Raw genomic sequence first — 13,398 nt, 5'->3', positions numbered from 1 at the left:
GCCGGTGGGGGAGGCGGAGGAGGAAGGCGCGGATGCCCTCGCCATCATCGTCGATGTCGCCACTGATGACAAGGTCTGCGCTGCTCACCAGCTCGCACGCCTCGTTGTCGTCCATGCTCGCCACCTCGGTCTGGCCGCTGAACCGTCTGGCGACGTCCTCTCACCTCAGTCATCCCTCCCAGTGAGCGAAGAATGAGGCCGAGCGGCGCGGAGTCGTCGGCGCCGCTGCTCCCCATCCGCAGCCGTGCTCGCCCGTCAACGCCGCCTCGCCCCGCCGCCGCCGCTGCCTCTCCGCCACCGCACTCGCCCGCCGACGCCGACGCCCTCTCCTTCTCTCGTGTCTCCGCCGCCGCGTCCCTGCCACCACATCGCCGGCAAGCCGTCGAACCTCCTCGCCCCAACGACTCCCTCTTGCTCCCGCGTCGTCACCGCGATGCAAGTGGAGAGGCCCTAGGGCGCAGTGGAGCGGCACAGCGTTCGCCTCCAGGCTGTCGCTGGGTGCCATCTCCTTCGCCAGCTGTCGCCCGTCGCACTCCTCCCTGCTGGTCGTGGCAGCCCTCCTAGTCTCCTACCCCGCTAGCTATCGGCGCGCCCGCCGCGCGCGGCACTTCTCCCTTGCCGGCTGTGCTCCTCGAGAGGAGAAAAGTGTGAGAGAGAGAGGAAGGGAGAGGAGGAAAGAGAGATAGAGTGTTCGTGGCATCCTGACATGTGGGGCCCACGGTGACTTAGTGGCTACGTCAGATAAAACCGGGGTCAAAACTACCGAGGGACCTAGTCTGTCCTGGTTTTGTAAGTTGGGGGATACATTGTGTCCGGTTGTGTGGTTGGAGGACGATTTTCTAACTCGATGACAAGTTGAGGGACCTTTGGTGTACTTTTTTCAAAAACAATTAGGCCATATAAGCCCAGACAGACCGGCCCAATCGAGCGGGCCGAATTCATAAGGCCACCACCTTCTCCCTCATTAAACCCTCCCCTCGAAACCCTAGCCCGCCACCGCCTCCGATGGGTGACGGCCACGCCGCCGATAAACCCACGCCGCCGCCGCCGCGGCCGGTCTTGCTCGCCGGCGCTTCGGGCGACGCCAAGCTCTGCCGCGCCGCGGCGCTGTCACGCGAGGAGGTCATCCGCCGCCGCCGGCGCGGCCTCCTGCAGCTCCACTCCCTCTACCGCGCCCAGCTCTGGGCGCTCGCCGACGAGCTCTCCGCGAGGCACGCCGAGTACTGGTGGGAGCACGGCTCCAGCCCCGACGCCGGGAATGCCGTTGGTGGCGGCGCTCCCCCTCCTCCTCATCCGGCTGTGAATGGCGGCGGCGCTGCTGTCGAGATTGCGGCTGCCAGGGCGGGGTGCTCCGCGGCGAATTGCGGCGCCAAGGCGATGCCCTTCGCGGCCTACTGCTTCGATCACATCCTCTTCGACCCCAAGCAGCTGCTCTACAAGCCCTGCGCCTTCGTCACCAACCGAAGGTACATTGCAATTTCACGCTTCCATATTCTAATTTTGGTTTGATTCAGCGCCGCGCCGTAAAATTCTGTGCGGGGAATGTGGTTGTATGGTCGGGTTCATTGTGCGATGGGTGGTTGCGATTGTTAGGGGAGATGGTTGCTTGTGAATTTTGATTATTTTTTGGTTGACTTCATGTCTGCATGTGAATTTGCGATGTTATGCCATGTTTTTTTTTATAATAAAAATAGTTTGTATCATTGATCTAGTTAAAAGAATCTTGCAGCCTTGTCATTATGTGTATGAGGCGTGAATAAGTATGTTTTTCACAAAACTATGTGAAAACTGAATACTTTGGTGGTTGTATTGACGATTTTTTTTTTCTAAGACATTGGTGGAACAACTTCCGATGCAGGTATGGTGTGTTAGGTTTTTATGTATCACTTGCTTCGATCAGGGAACACAATTTTGGCAGGAACCAATTTTGGCGTGAACCAGCTGGTTTCTCGCCATGTCCTGGTTTCTGTTTAGGATAATATGAGATACAGTAATATGTAGGACAATGATACCTATATTGCGTGGTGACAAAAAAAAAAAGGGAGGGATAGTGGATTTTCTTAGACTATCCTTAATAGTTTCCCTTTATTAGATATTCAGGAACGTACATAGAAGTGATACATATGTGGATTTGAATTAGTAGTATTACCGATGCGAATACAAGTTAGGCAAATACTCAATAGGATTATTGATTCAGATATAGTATCTCGATGCCATGACTCAAAAGTAGGATTGTCCATTTAACCTACAAGCTAATGATGTCCAACCGTCCTCCATGTAGTCATTTTTCATGAATGGGTCAAATTATACAGTTTTATCTTACTAATTGCACAACATTTATCTTAGTGTCCCTGAGCTTCATGATTAGCTTCAAATACCCTGATCTTGCTGACGTTAGTAAAATTGAATCATTTTATTATTATTTTAGTCCTGGCATGTATGTTATGAGAACATTTAGTTCAACCCTCCAAATTTTGATTTGCCTTTTGTTGAATTTGGGGCTAAACCTTGGACTAGTCAAAGCTTCCTGTGATTGTCACAACTTCTGGACTTTTACAAGCTGACAAGTAGACCTGTCTATTTAGCAATACACCACTCTTTGCAGTTTACACCTCACTTGGATAACAGTCAAGCTCCCGCAATTCCTACTTTTATTACCGGTAGTATGAGGATTAACGCATAGGACAACAATTCCTATATGCTGTTTTTATGGGGGTAAAGGTTAAGGAAGGAACATTCGTAACAATGGTAAGTTGTTAAACCAGGATCCCTTCCCTATGTTTGTTAATCAGGAACAAATGCAGAACTGATAAATACATATTTGAATAAAAATAATCAATTAATGTGAATACGATTGTCAACCTGGTAATGTACAGGCTGGAGAATTCATTCACTTCATGCATTTGCATGTCCACCGCTGCTGGCTGTAGCTAGTGGCATACTCCCTCCGTCCCAAAATATAAGTATTTTTAGCTATGAATCTGGACATCAGTGTGTCCAGGTTCATAGCTAAAAATTGCTATATTTTGGGACGGAGGCCAACACAAAAATATCGGTAGGAGTGTTAGAGTGTTGAAAAGAAATTAGCACTGAGCGTTCAACTCACATGCTTAGTTGGTGTCTGTACTTCATCCCTTCAGTCCATATACCTATGCAGTCTTTTGTTTGGTCAAATCAATTTTTACTAGACTTACTAAATGCCCGTGCGTTGCAACGGGATTTTATAGGAAGATAACCCACCGAATCCGGTAACTAAAAGAACAAAATAAAATTATTTTCACTCTAATTATCAGATCATATTTGGTATTTTATATATGTGAAAAACGATACTTGAAAAATGATGTACTGTGCACGCCCGTGGTAAATGCTGATGCCCACTCTATGCCTATTCTCAACTACTCTTTCTTCCATCAAGAAGTTGGCTGTCCTCTTCTTCCTCTCTTTCTCCTAGTTGAACACATCGATCTCCAGCTCCTAGCTCTCAAGCCTTCATCAGCTTCCAGGCTTCCTTGTCCCTTTGCTTCACAGCTCCTTCACTTCACCAACAAAGAAAGCGGTGGGGTTCCAAATGTTCCATGCTCTAGCTACCAAGTAGCAGCACACCAGTGTGAGATTCACAGGTTTCAATCGAGGCATGACGATGCCAAATGGGCCAGAGGCTTCTGTTCTCTCACTTGCTCCAACTCGATTCCCCTCTCGGGGTCTGCTCTCTCCCATGATGGGCCAGAAGCTCCACGGTACTCCCAACACCAGCGAGCTCGATCGACAAGGACAAATCCGACCCTGTATCCTGTGAGCTGCTGTTGGCCTGATGATCAGATCCAGCGAGTCTCTTCTCTGGATAACCTGGGGCCATCAGCTGCTGGCAGCGGTGGATGCTTGGGGCGTCGTTGAGGGAGAGAGAGAACAGACACCACCAATAGCCCATCAGTTTCCTGATTAGCTTGTCAAGTTCCTAAACTTGTTTGTGGTCAAAACGAGTTAACTATAACATTGGTGGTAAAGGCGGCTTTTAGCTTGGTAGCTCTATAGAACTATTGATGGGTGTCAGAATTTTTGTTACGATTATCCAAATTTGCAGGATTTGGCTTATTTCTTTATTAGAAAAGGCTATTATTATCAAATACTGTAATTTGTGGGATTTGGAGATAATCCTCCAATCATGGTTATTAAGGCGTCGCTATAGCGTTGTGGCGTTCACGGAAGGGCAAGGTGTCCTTCCGCCTTAGGCTTCTCCCCTTTACAGGTATGAACTGAAGGAGAGAGGGTAAGAGCAGAGGGGAAAAGTCCACTGTCTTGCTGCTGGTCCTCCCTGGTGGCGCCCTCTCCCCTTATTGTGCCGATGTGGAGTAGAGGGACTGCTGCTGTTGTGCCATATGAGAGAGAAAAGGTGGAGGAGAGGAGGCTGCTGGCTGCAAGAAGGAAGAGAGGATAGGAGGATGGTCTGCTTGCTGCATCGAGGAGAGAGAGAGAAAGGTGGATGAGAGGAGCCTGCTGCAGTGCTGCACGATAGGGGAGAGAGATCTGGATGGAGGTGAGGTGGTGGCTGCTAGGAAGGAAGCTGTTGGGTAGGGTTAAATTGCTACCTGGTAGGTTGAGAGAAAGTAGTGGGCCTAGGTTAGGTGAGTGCTTGGATGGGCTACTACTATTGGGCTGCGCTGTGATGAATAGAGTACACAATTAGTGTATTTACAGCCCATATTTCTTATTCTTTCTATCTTTTCACTGCACGTTAGGTGTCGCCACGCCATATTCATTATCGCTCACTATGGCAGTAAGGCGGTGGTGGATCACCACACCTCACCATACCGCCTTAATAACATTGCCTCAAATAAACATGTGTATAGCAGCTGCTATCATTCTACTGTATTTTATAACCTAGGGATTTTTAGGTCTCACAAATAGGCATATCATATGCGTATGAAATATCTGTGTTGATATAATACATAATTTGTAGGATGCAAAATAATATGTTGCTTATTAGTTGTACTTCTTTTGTTGGAACAAGGGGAATGGGGAATGACTTTTTGGATGCCAATTTACTCTTCGAAGAATTCATCTTGTTACTTAATGAGCAATTCTCCTTATATCTGATTACTATTGTTTATTCTTCTGCAGTGACATGCAAAATGGGGTAGAAACTTGTGGGAAACCTGTTCTGACAGGCATTACTCCATCACGATGTTCTGATCATGATCCAAAATCTCAGAGGCTCGTTATAGAAGCTTTGAAAAAAGTTGGAATTGAACTGCACTTGACAAGCAATGGAGTGCCAAAACTGAATCTATTGATTTGTGAAACAGTCCGCCAAATTCAGAGGAAAAGAAAGATGCAGTTGAATGGCGCAAAGAATGCGCCATTTCATAGATCGTCGGATTGATTCTTTTGGATCAACATATGATCCTGTTGTACATGGAGGCTGACAGACATGACGATCATCCACTGTAAATACCAGGTATACCAGGTATTGAGGATTTGAGGTGCACCTCGTAGTTCAAAGGAAAAACAATAAGAGCCAGAAAACACGCTGGAGGTTTTATTACAGTGCAAAAATCTTTGCAAAGAAGAATCTTTCCCTCTACCATCCTTGAAGGAAGTCGAAGTTGGACTTTAAGCTTCCAAGGAAATGTAAACATGTTCAAGTAATTGGAGGGTCATGTTCTTTTTTGGATCATATTAGGCTACCCATTTAGGGATGTACAGCCTTATCAGTATGTTGTAGTTGATATAATACTAGTATGTTGTAGTTGCTCAGTAACCCTTTTATAATTGCTCTTCCAACTTTGCTGTGGTCTTATCAGCCTAGTTCGTGCATGCTGCTGTAAATTGTAGTGGTTTAGATGGTTCAGTTTGCTGATGTTTGGGAGTTCACCTTGCAAATTGCAAACTGTAAATGTCCGTTGTTGCTCGAATTCCAATCGTTTATAGCATAGGTTCGTTGCAAAGTTGTATATGTTGGCTAGCTTGATGTCCTAATGGAAGTAAAAAATTATTCTTCAATATAGATTCTGTTGCTTCTTTAGCCATGTCATAATCCTTACTCTAAATATGTCATAATTTCCAAGAGGTCGATCTCTTGCTTATTTTCTTATAAAATTGAGTTATAGGAATGTAACCTTATGAAAAATTCCTTATACTTCTCTATGAATCAAAGGGTTTCATAGCAAAAATTCCTTCACAAATTGAATCCTCTAAAATTTCTCAGACAATTCTCCAATTCAAATGGGCTCTAAAAAAGATACTCCCTCCGTTTCACAATGTAAGTCATTTTAGCATGTCCTATATTCATATTAATGTTAATGAATCTAGATAGATATATATGTCTAGATTCATTCATATCAATATGAATGTGAGAAATACTAGAATGACTTGTATTGTTAAACGGAGGAAGTAGCTAATAGTCTGAATTCTGAAACACAGGTGTTGCTGGAGGCCAACAGCACACCTAGTACCCCTGCACTATTACAAGCCTGCTCTCTTATCTCTATGTGATTTATCTTTTCATTGATGAAGACTGCTCTCTATGTGACTGAGAACAGCCGAAAAAATCTGAAAGAAACAGGCACCACAAGCATCCACCACATTCTCTCTCTCTGTAATCTGGTAATATGATCCTCCACCTTTGAGAATCAAACACTATTTTACTATTGGAACCTACTTCAAATCCACTGAAAATCATTGATATGTATTATCTGCTTCATTACTAGATTATCCATCCAAAACAAAAAAAAGTATTATTCCAAATAATAACATTTATATTACTCCCTTTGCTGTGTATAATAAGTCGTTTGACTTTTTTTTTTCTAGTGGAACTTTCTTAAATTTGACCAAGTTTATAAAATAATTTAGCAACATCTAAAATATTAAATTAGTTTTATTAAATATAACATTGAATATATTTTGATAATATATTTGTTTTGTGTTGAAAATACTAATATATTTTTTTATAAACTTGGTCAAACTTTAAAAAGTTTGAAAAAAATCAAACGACTTATTATTTGAAAAAAAAGTCAAATGATTTATAATAAAAAATGAAGGGAGTATATGAGAGCCTCGTTGGAACACGAATTGAAATAGTGCAGCCGCTACTGTGACCACACAGTTAAGTAGTAACCATACATAATATCCACCAACGATCTTTTCAGTTTTATTAGATTATATCAATCCAAAACATGAAATATTCAAAATACTAACATTTATACGAGAGCCTCTCTGTAACACTGGACTGAGTTACAGTGCGGTTGCTATTGTGACTGCACAACACTAACCGCACGCAATCTCAGCCATCCATTTCTCAATCCGAGGGTTCAAACCCACACTACTGTCTCATCATCACCTATAGGATCATCAGCTACAACATTTTTTTCTATGGTACATAGAGCCATCACAGCTTTTATTTTACCACCTCCGTTCTAAAATAAAGCTATCTTCAACTATGAACCTTGAAAACAAAACTTGTCCAAGATTCATAGCCATAAATAGCTACATTTCTGAGACGGAGGTAGTAGATTCAACTGTCACTCAAACCTCGGCTTTCTTCGTCGTCGTCGTCGCTGTCGCGGATACCTTGGCATCCTCCATTGATGGCTGAACTCGTGGATGATGCCTATACGTGTACCTCCATGCGGAGTAGAGGTAGAGGAAGAAGGCGACGAGCTCGAACACAGCGAGCAGCCAGTAGAACCGGTCGAGGTGGCTGGCGTCGAGGTCGGCGCCGTCGAGCCAACCGCCGTGTCCGGCACCGCCGGCGGTGGCGCGGTTGACCGCCTGGATGAGGGCGCCGCCGAGCCACGACGCGACGCCGAGGATGCAGAAGAAGACGGCGCCGCCGATGGACTTCATGCCGGCGGACGCCTCGCTGTAGAAGAACTCGAGGAGGCCGACGAAGGAGGTGACGTCCATGACGCCGAGGAGGAAGAACTGCGGCGTCAGCCAGAACACCGACATGGCCGGCGCCGCGACGCCGAGGCAGCGGCGGCGGCGCGACTCCACGGCGGCGGCGAGCGCGAGCGCGGCGGCGCTGGACGCGAACCCGAGGCCGACGCGCTGGAGGTGGGTGACGCCCGCGGCGTAGCCCGTGGCGCGGCGGAGCCACGGCACGGCGGCGCGGTCGTAGGCGACGAGGATGAGCATCTGGAAGACGATGGGGACGACGAAGAGGCTCGCCGGCGGGACGCTGGTGCCGGCGAGGCGGGTGTCCATGGCGCCGCCCTGCTGCACGGTGAAGGTGAGGAGGAGAGGGATGGGGACGTAGCCGAGGACGGAGGTGAGGAAGACGGGGAGCATGCGGAGGATGATCTTCGCCTCCTCCACCTGCGTCACCGTGCACGCCGACCATCGCCGCCGGTCGCCGTCGTCCACCGCCGCCTTGTCCAGGAACCTAAGCTTGCACACACACCAAAGAGAAATGCCACCAAAATTAACAAATTAACCACACAAGAGAAAATTCATAGAAGCTAATTTCAGATTGATTTGTTTGAGAAAATTCATAGAAGCTAATTTCAGATTGATTTGTTTGAGGGCTATGTTTCTAAATTAAAAATATTGTATATATTTGGTTAGATGTAGAGGTCAGATAAAAAATACTCCTCTTTGAAAGAGAGAGAGAGAGAAAATTCATGGTAAAATAAATTCGAAAATATAAAATTCAATGAATTACAAAATAAATCCTTTACATTGTGATAATGCTTTTTTAATGATGACAACATGAGTTTTGCAGGATATATTGAGATGGAGTAAAAAATTGCCAAAATACAAAAAAGTTATTAGGAGGGGCGAGGGGTTAACAAATTAACGACACAAGGGAGAAATTATGGCCATACTAAAAGTGAAACACAGGTTGGAAAATCTAAAATTAAATGGATTACAAAATTCCCTTTAGATTCGAGATACTATTTAAATTTCAGGCTTACTTGAAGTCTGGAGTTTTATCCAGCAGCTCGATGGTCGAGCCGTCAGAACACTCATGCATTTCCACCAAGCTCTCCGGCATCGTGACGTTCCTCTTCCTGAACGCCGCCACAAAAACCTGTCAAATTTCACACAAAAATCAAAATGTTGGATGATTAAAAATTTATACACACATCTCTCCGACAAATTACCAGCAAATTCACAATCTCCATACAGCGCTCACAAATTTTAAATCTATATTATGCTCAAGGAAAGTAGATATAGATAGGGACTTATATATACTCTTCCAAGAAATAACTTAATTTTATAATTGTAGAAAATTTCAGGTCTACTGATAGGTCCCGGTAGGATGTACCATGGTAAAAAAAAAAAAGAAAGAAGAAACTATCCAAATTCAGTGAAAATTTGATAAGATTTTTTTTTAAAAAAGAGAAATTTTCTAAAATTTGAAGCTTTGATCCCAAAATTTCTTCGGTATCTCAGTTCGGTACTCTGGACTTTTCTAAAAAAATACATGATTTGAAGGAAAAGACGTCTCTCTAAACTTTTTTTTTAAGAAGACAATATGCGTGACATCCCTTCAAATATCTTTTAAGAAAAAATTATGAGCGTGTTAGGAACTGAAACCACATCCCCTTGCCACTGCAAGCATCTCACTCCGTACTTTTCTAGAGCTTTGGTGTCCAAATTCAGTGCAAATTTGTTACGAATTCAAATGTTTTTATCGAAATTTTTCTTTGATGTGCCACTCTGATCAGATCAGTTGAGTACTACTACTTTGAGTTACCTGGAGGATTCTGGTGAGCGGGCTGCCGGTGGGAACGCGGTGGCGGTAGAAGGGGAGGCCGGCGAGGACGACGGCCATGGCGACGAGCGCCATGAGCGCAGCGAGCGCGAATCCGAGGTCCCACCCTTCGTTGTTCTGCACCCACACCACGAGCACGAGCCCCACGAGCCCCCCCAGCGAGATGCAGAAGGCGAACCAGTTGAAGAAGCTCGCCTTCCCCCGGGCCTCCGCTGCCGCCGCCGCCGCCGGGTCGTCGCCGCCGACCTCGCCGCCGTCGAACTGGTCGCCGCCCAGCGCCGCCCCGCACACCCGCAGCGTGCCCTCGCCGAGCGGGATCACGTACAGGCCCAGCCGGAGCAGGCTCAGGTTCCGCCCGCTCACCGCTGCGCACTGGCCGGCGGCGGCGTCGCACGGCGGCGGGTGCAGCGACGGGAAGTGCGCTTGGCATGCTAGCAGCATGTATCCCTACCAAGTGATAATCACATTAATACATTATTAATCCATATATACTGGTTTTTGGTTTTTCACTTGCACTAATAAATTAAGTACAGTAAGTTAGATTGATTTTTTTTTTAAGGATGGAGTAAATTGTCCTTTACACCGGGTAAAGTGTACTTTGTTTTGCTTTGCGCGCGCAAGGTTTTCTACAGATTTTCACTTTACAATAGGTTTAACGATATTAGAGCACCCGCAATGGTAAAATAAGGTGCTATCTATAAAACATGTATATCTCAGCATTAGACTAGATTAATAATAAACAACTTCGATAGTATGTCTACATGGGTATCTATAGCTCTCTAATCCATTGCCTCGTTTTTCTCTATAGACTATCTCCAGATTAGTAGATAGCTTTGCTCTCTCTCTTTATTTAATCTCTTCCAAGTATAAAAATATGCTGACATGGATCTCTTGTAGAGAGCCTATAGATAACCATTGCGGATGCCCTTAGTTTTTACTTAATACCATTATATGCTTCGTCAAACCTATAGAAATTTCATAAAATTTGAAAGAAACATCATGAAAAATGATCTAAATTCGAGAAGTTTCATAGGTTGTATTCGTATTTTACAAGGCTTCTCTTCATCTATTATAGGAAGCAACTTAATGCAAAGCGAAACTTATTTTGATATGTTTTGATATATAATGGAAGTATGTAATAAACCTAATTGAAAAGTGAAACAAGGTATATTGTAAACAGTGAAATGTGAAATTAAATTATTTTACGGTTGTATCTATTGGTAGTAAAATTTAGGTATCTTTTTAATCTAACGGATTGTATTTATTTGTATTATCTAAGGGAATAGTTTTTTTTAAAACACTTATTAATTATTAGTGACTAAATTACTCAAAGCTTCTAATTTTCTACTGATGATAATTTTGGTAGTAGAATAATATCAACTGATATAGAATCCAATAAAAACAATTGGAAAAGTTACTCAAACCTTAAACCATTGATGAGATAGACTAAACATGTTTTAACTTTATAATTAAGAACTGAGCCTTTGTCACTTTACTATTGGCCAACCAGTAGACCCAAAAGCTTAAAGTACCATTTATATAATCCTAAAGATGTACGAATGGTTTAGGATGCTTGCCAGAATTTCGATGGGAGCAAAGATGAGGATGGTGTAGAAGCGCTTGATGTAGGAGTCGGAGATGAAGGCGCCGAGGAAGGAGAAGACACAGATTGCACCGTAGAAGTTGGCGGCGGTGGTGGAGGCATCGGCGATGCCCATGTGCATTGTGCCATGCAGGTAGCTCACTATGTTTAGCATAGTGGGAATGTTCCCCATGTTGGTCATCACAATCAAGACTGCAAGCGCAAATTAAAGAAAATTGTGTATGATCAGCCTATAGTTTGTAAATGAATAATGGTAAATACCATGTTCTCCTTTTATAACGATAAATACATCCCTTTCTCAAGAACAAAATGTTATCCTTCTTTACTTAAAAAAAATTATGTAACTTAGTGTTCTTGAAGCAATAGATAAATAATTTTATTTTAAATGTGGTACTCTCTCCCGGTTGACAATACTTGTTGCATTGGATAAGGCTAATGTTAAACTTTAAAATATTTAACTGTGGATAATTTTCAAAATATTAGTTTTAAAAAGTACGTACTTCGATATAATTATATATTTATTGATATTTATATATATATTATAATAGAAAATAGTGGTTAAAGTTGGTTTTTGAGATCATATCCTCGTCTAAAACAATAAGTATTATTAAACTAGAGGGACTATGTGCTGGTTCAGCTCTCCAGTTTCCAATGAAGAAAGAAAGATATATAAATAAATAAAATTTGATGCATCATCATGTGTTATTTGCTAGGACAGCTGGTCCTCTTCAGTTGCACAAGGAAACAACCCAACACATGCCGATCAGGGGCCCTTGAGCTGATCCTGACCATTGATTTCTGATCCGACGACTGTGGATTAAGGAAGTTATATACTTACCGTAGATGAACATTACTGCCTTCAGACCACCATGCCTCCTGGGATCAACCGGTCTTCCCCTCCAGTCCACAAGGCCTTGCACTTGCAGAGCCATGGCTATAGCTCTAGATCTTCACAATTCTCTGCAAGATCTCAATTGCAAGCTAGCTAAGTGGGCTTCACTTCACTATGTGTCGCAGTCTTGACTCCTGATGAGATGAGATGATATGATATATCTTTGTGGCTTGTGATGAGCAACAATTGTGGCTTGTATTGGTGCCCTTTTATAGCCGTGGAAGAAGTGCAGATATCGATAATGGTAGTATCTGTGCAGGCAGATCATGATGCTACGTTTGTTTTTCTTCAGTGATGCTGACTCATTTTTATTACTAAAAGATCTTCTAAATAATTGATCACTCGATTGATTGAATTTGACACTAGTTCGTCATATGTACTAGTTGTTTTCTAGTACATAGGGCGTGTTTAGTTTGCGAACGAAAATTTTTAGCGTGTCACATCGGATATATGGACATACATTTGAAGTATTAAACATAGACTAATAACGAAACAAATTACAGATTCCGCCTGGAAACTGCGAGACGAATTTATTTAGTCTAATTAATCTGTCATTAGCAAATGTTTACTATAGCACCACATGTCAAATCATGGAGCAATTAGGCTTAAAAGATTCATCTCGTAATTTACACGCAATCTATGTAATTAGTTTTTTTTATATATTTAATACTTCATGCATATATCTAAACATTTTATTTGACATGGTGAAAAGTTTTTACATGGAAACTAAACAGGGCCATAGTTGGGTTGTTGGTTCCTACTCAATTAACAGGGAGCTACCCGCATTACCCCTTCCATCAGAACTGCAACACCCCTTTGACTGTAGGTAACAAAAGACATAATTTAACATCAGTGACGAAACCAAAAAGAAATAGTAGGTAGGGCTGAATAAAGTGGATAAAACTTAAATCTATACTTCTTATAGATGTATGCCAAATAATTTTAGAGGGTGCTTCAGTGGGACTCTCATGTTCGTCCCATTGATAGTACTAAACTCATTTATACTTTACAATTGGGATTGTCGTGACACATTCCAAAACAACCTAAGGATTTAGGAGATAAAAAAATATCGAAGACCTAAAACTACCACTTCCCTCAATAAGAAATTCAATTGTATTAGTCTTGTCATTGAATTTGATTTAGCCACAATTTTGTCTTACCTCAATCCACTGGTATTTTCTCAAGTCA

At 43.2% G+C, this 13,398-nt stretch overlaps 2 protein-coding genes across 2 annotated transcripts; one reads left to right on the top strand and one right to left on the bottom strand.

Moving 5' to 3' along the window:
- Window positions 1-989: 989 nt before the first annotated feature.
- On the top strand, window positions 990-6,069 carry LOC127756655 (uncharacterized). The gene is made up of 2 exons (XM_052282012.1): window positions 990-1,466; window positions 5,119-6,069. Exons 1-2 carry the CDS (start codon window positions 1,006-1,008, stop codon window positions 5,378-5,380), a joined length of 723 nt encoding a protein of 240 aa, XP_052137972.1. The 5' UTR covers window positions 990-1,005; the 3' UTR covers window positions 5,381-6,069.
- A 1,056-nt stretch (window positions 6,070-7,125) lies between these two features.
- On the bottom strand, window positions 7,126-12,408 carry LOC127756599 (protein NRT1/ PTR FAMILY 4.6-like). The gene is made up of 5 exons (XM_052281950.1): window positions 12,157-12,408; window positions 11,293-11,510; window positions 9,698-10,162; window positions 8,913-9,028; window positions 7,126-8,380 (listed from the first exon to the last, which is right to left on the bottom strand). Exons 1-5 carry the CDS (start codon window positions 12,248-12,250, stop codon window positions 7,522-7,524), a joined length of 1,752 nt encoding a protein of 583 aa, XP_052137910.1. The 5' UTR covers window positions 12,251-12,408; the 3' UTR covers window positions 7,126-7,521.
- Between the last annotated feature and the right edge of the window lie 990 nt (window positions 12,409-13,398).

This window comes from Oryza glaberrima, chromosome 12 (genome assembly GCF_000147395.1).
Source record: "Oryza glaberrima chromosome 12, OglaRS2, whole genome shotgun sequence".
In the NCBI taxonomy this organism is placed as follows: Eukaryota; Viridiplantae; Streptophyta; class Magnoliopsida; order Poales; family Poaceae; genus Oryza; species Oryza glaberrima.
Note: the sequence above shows the minus strand (reverse complement) of the source record. Positions and strands in the feature narration are given on the sequence as shown.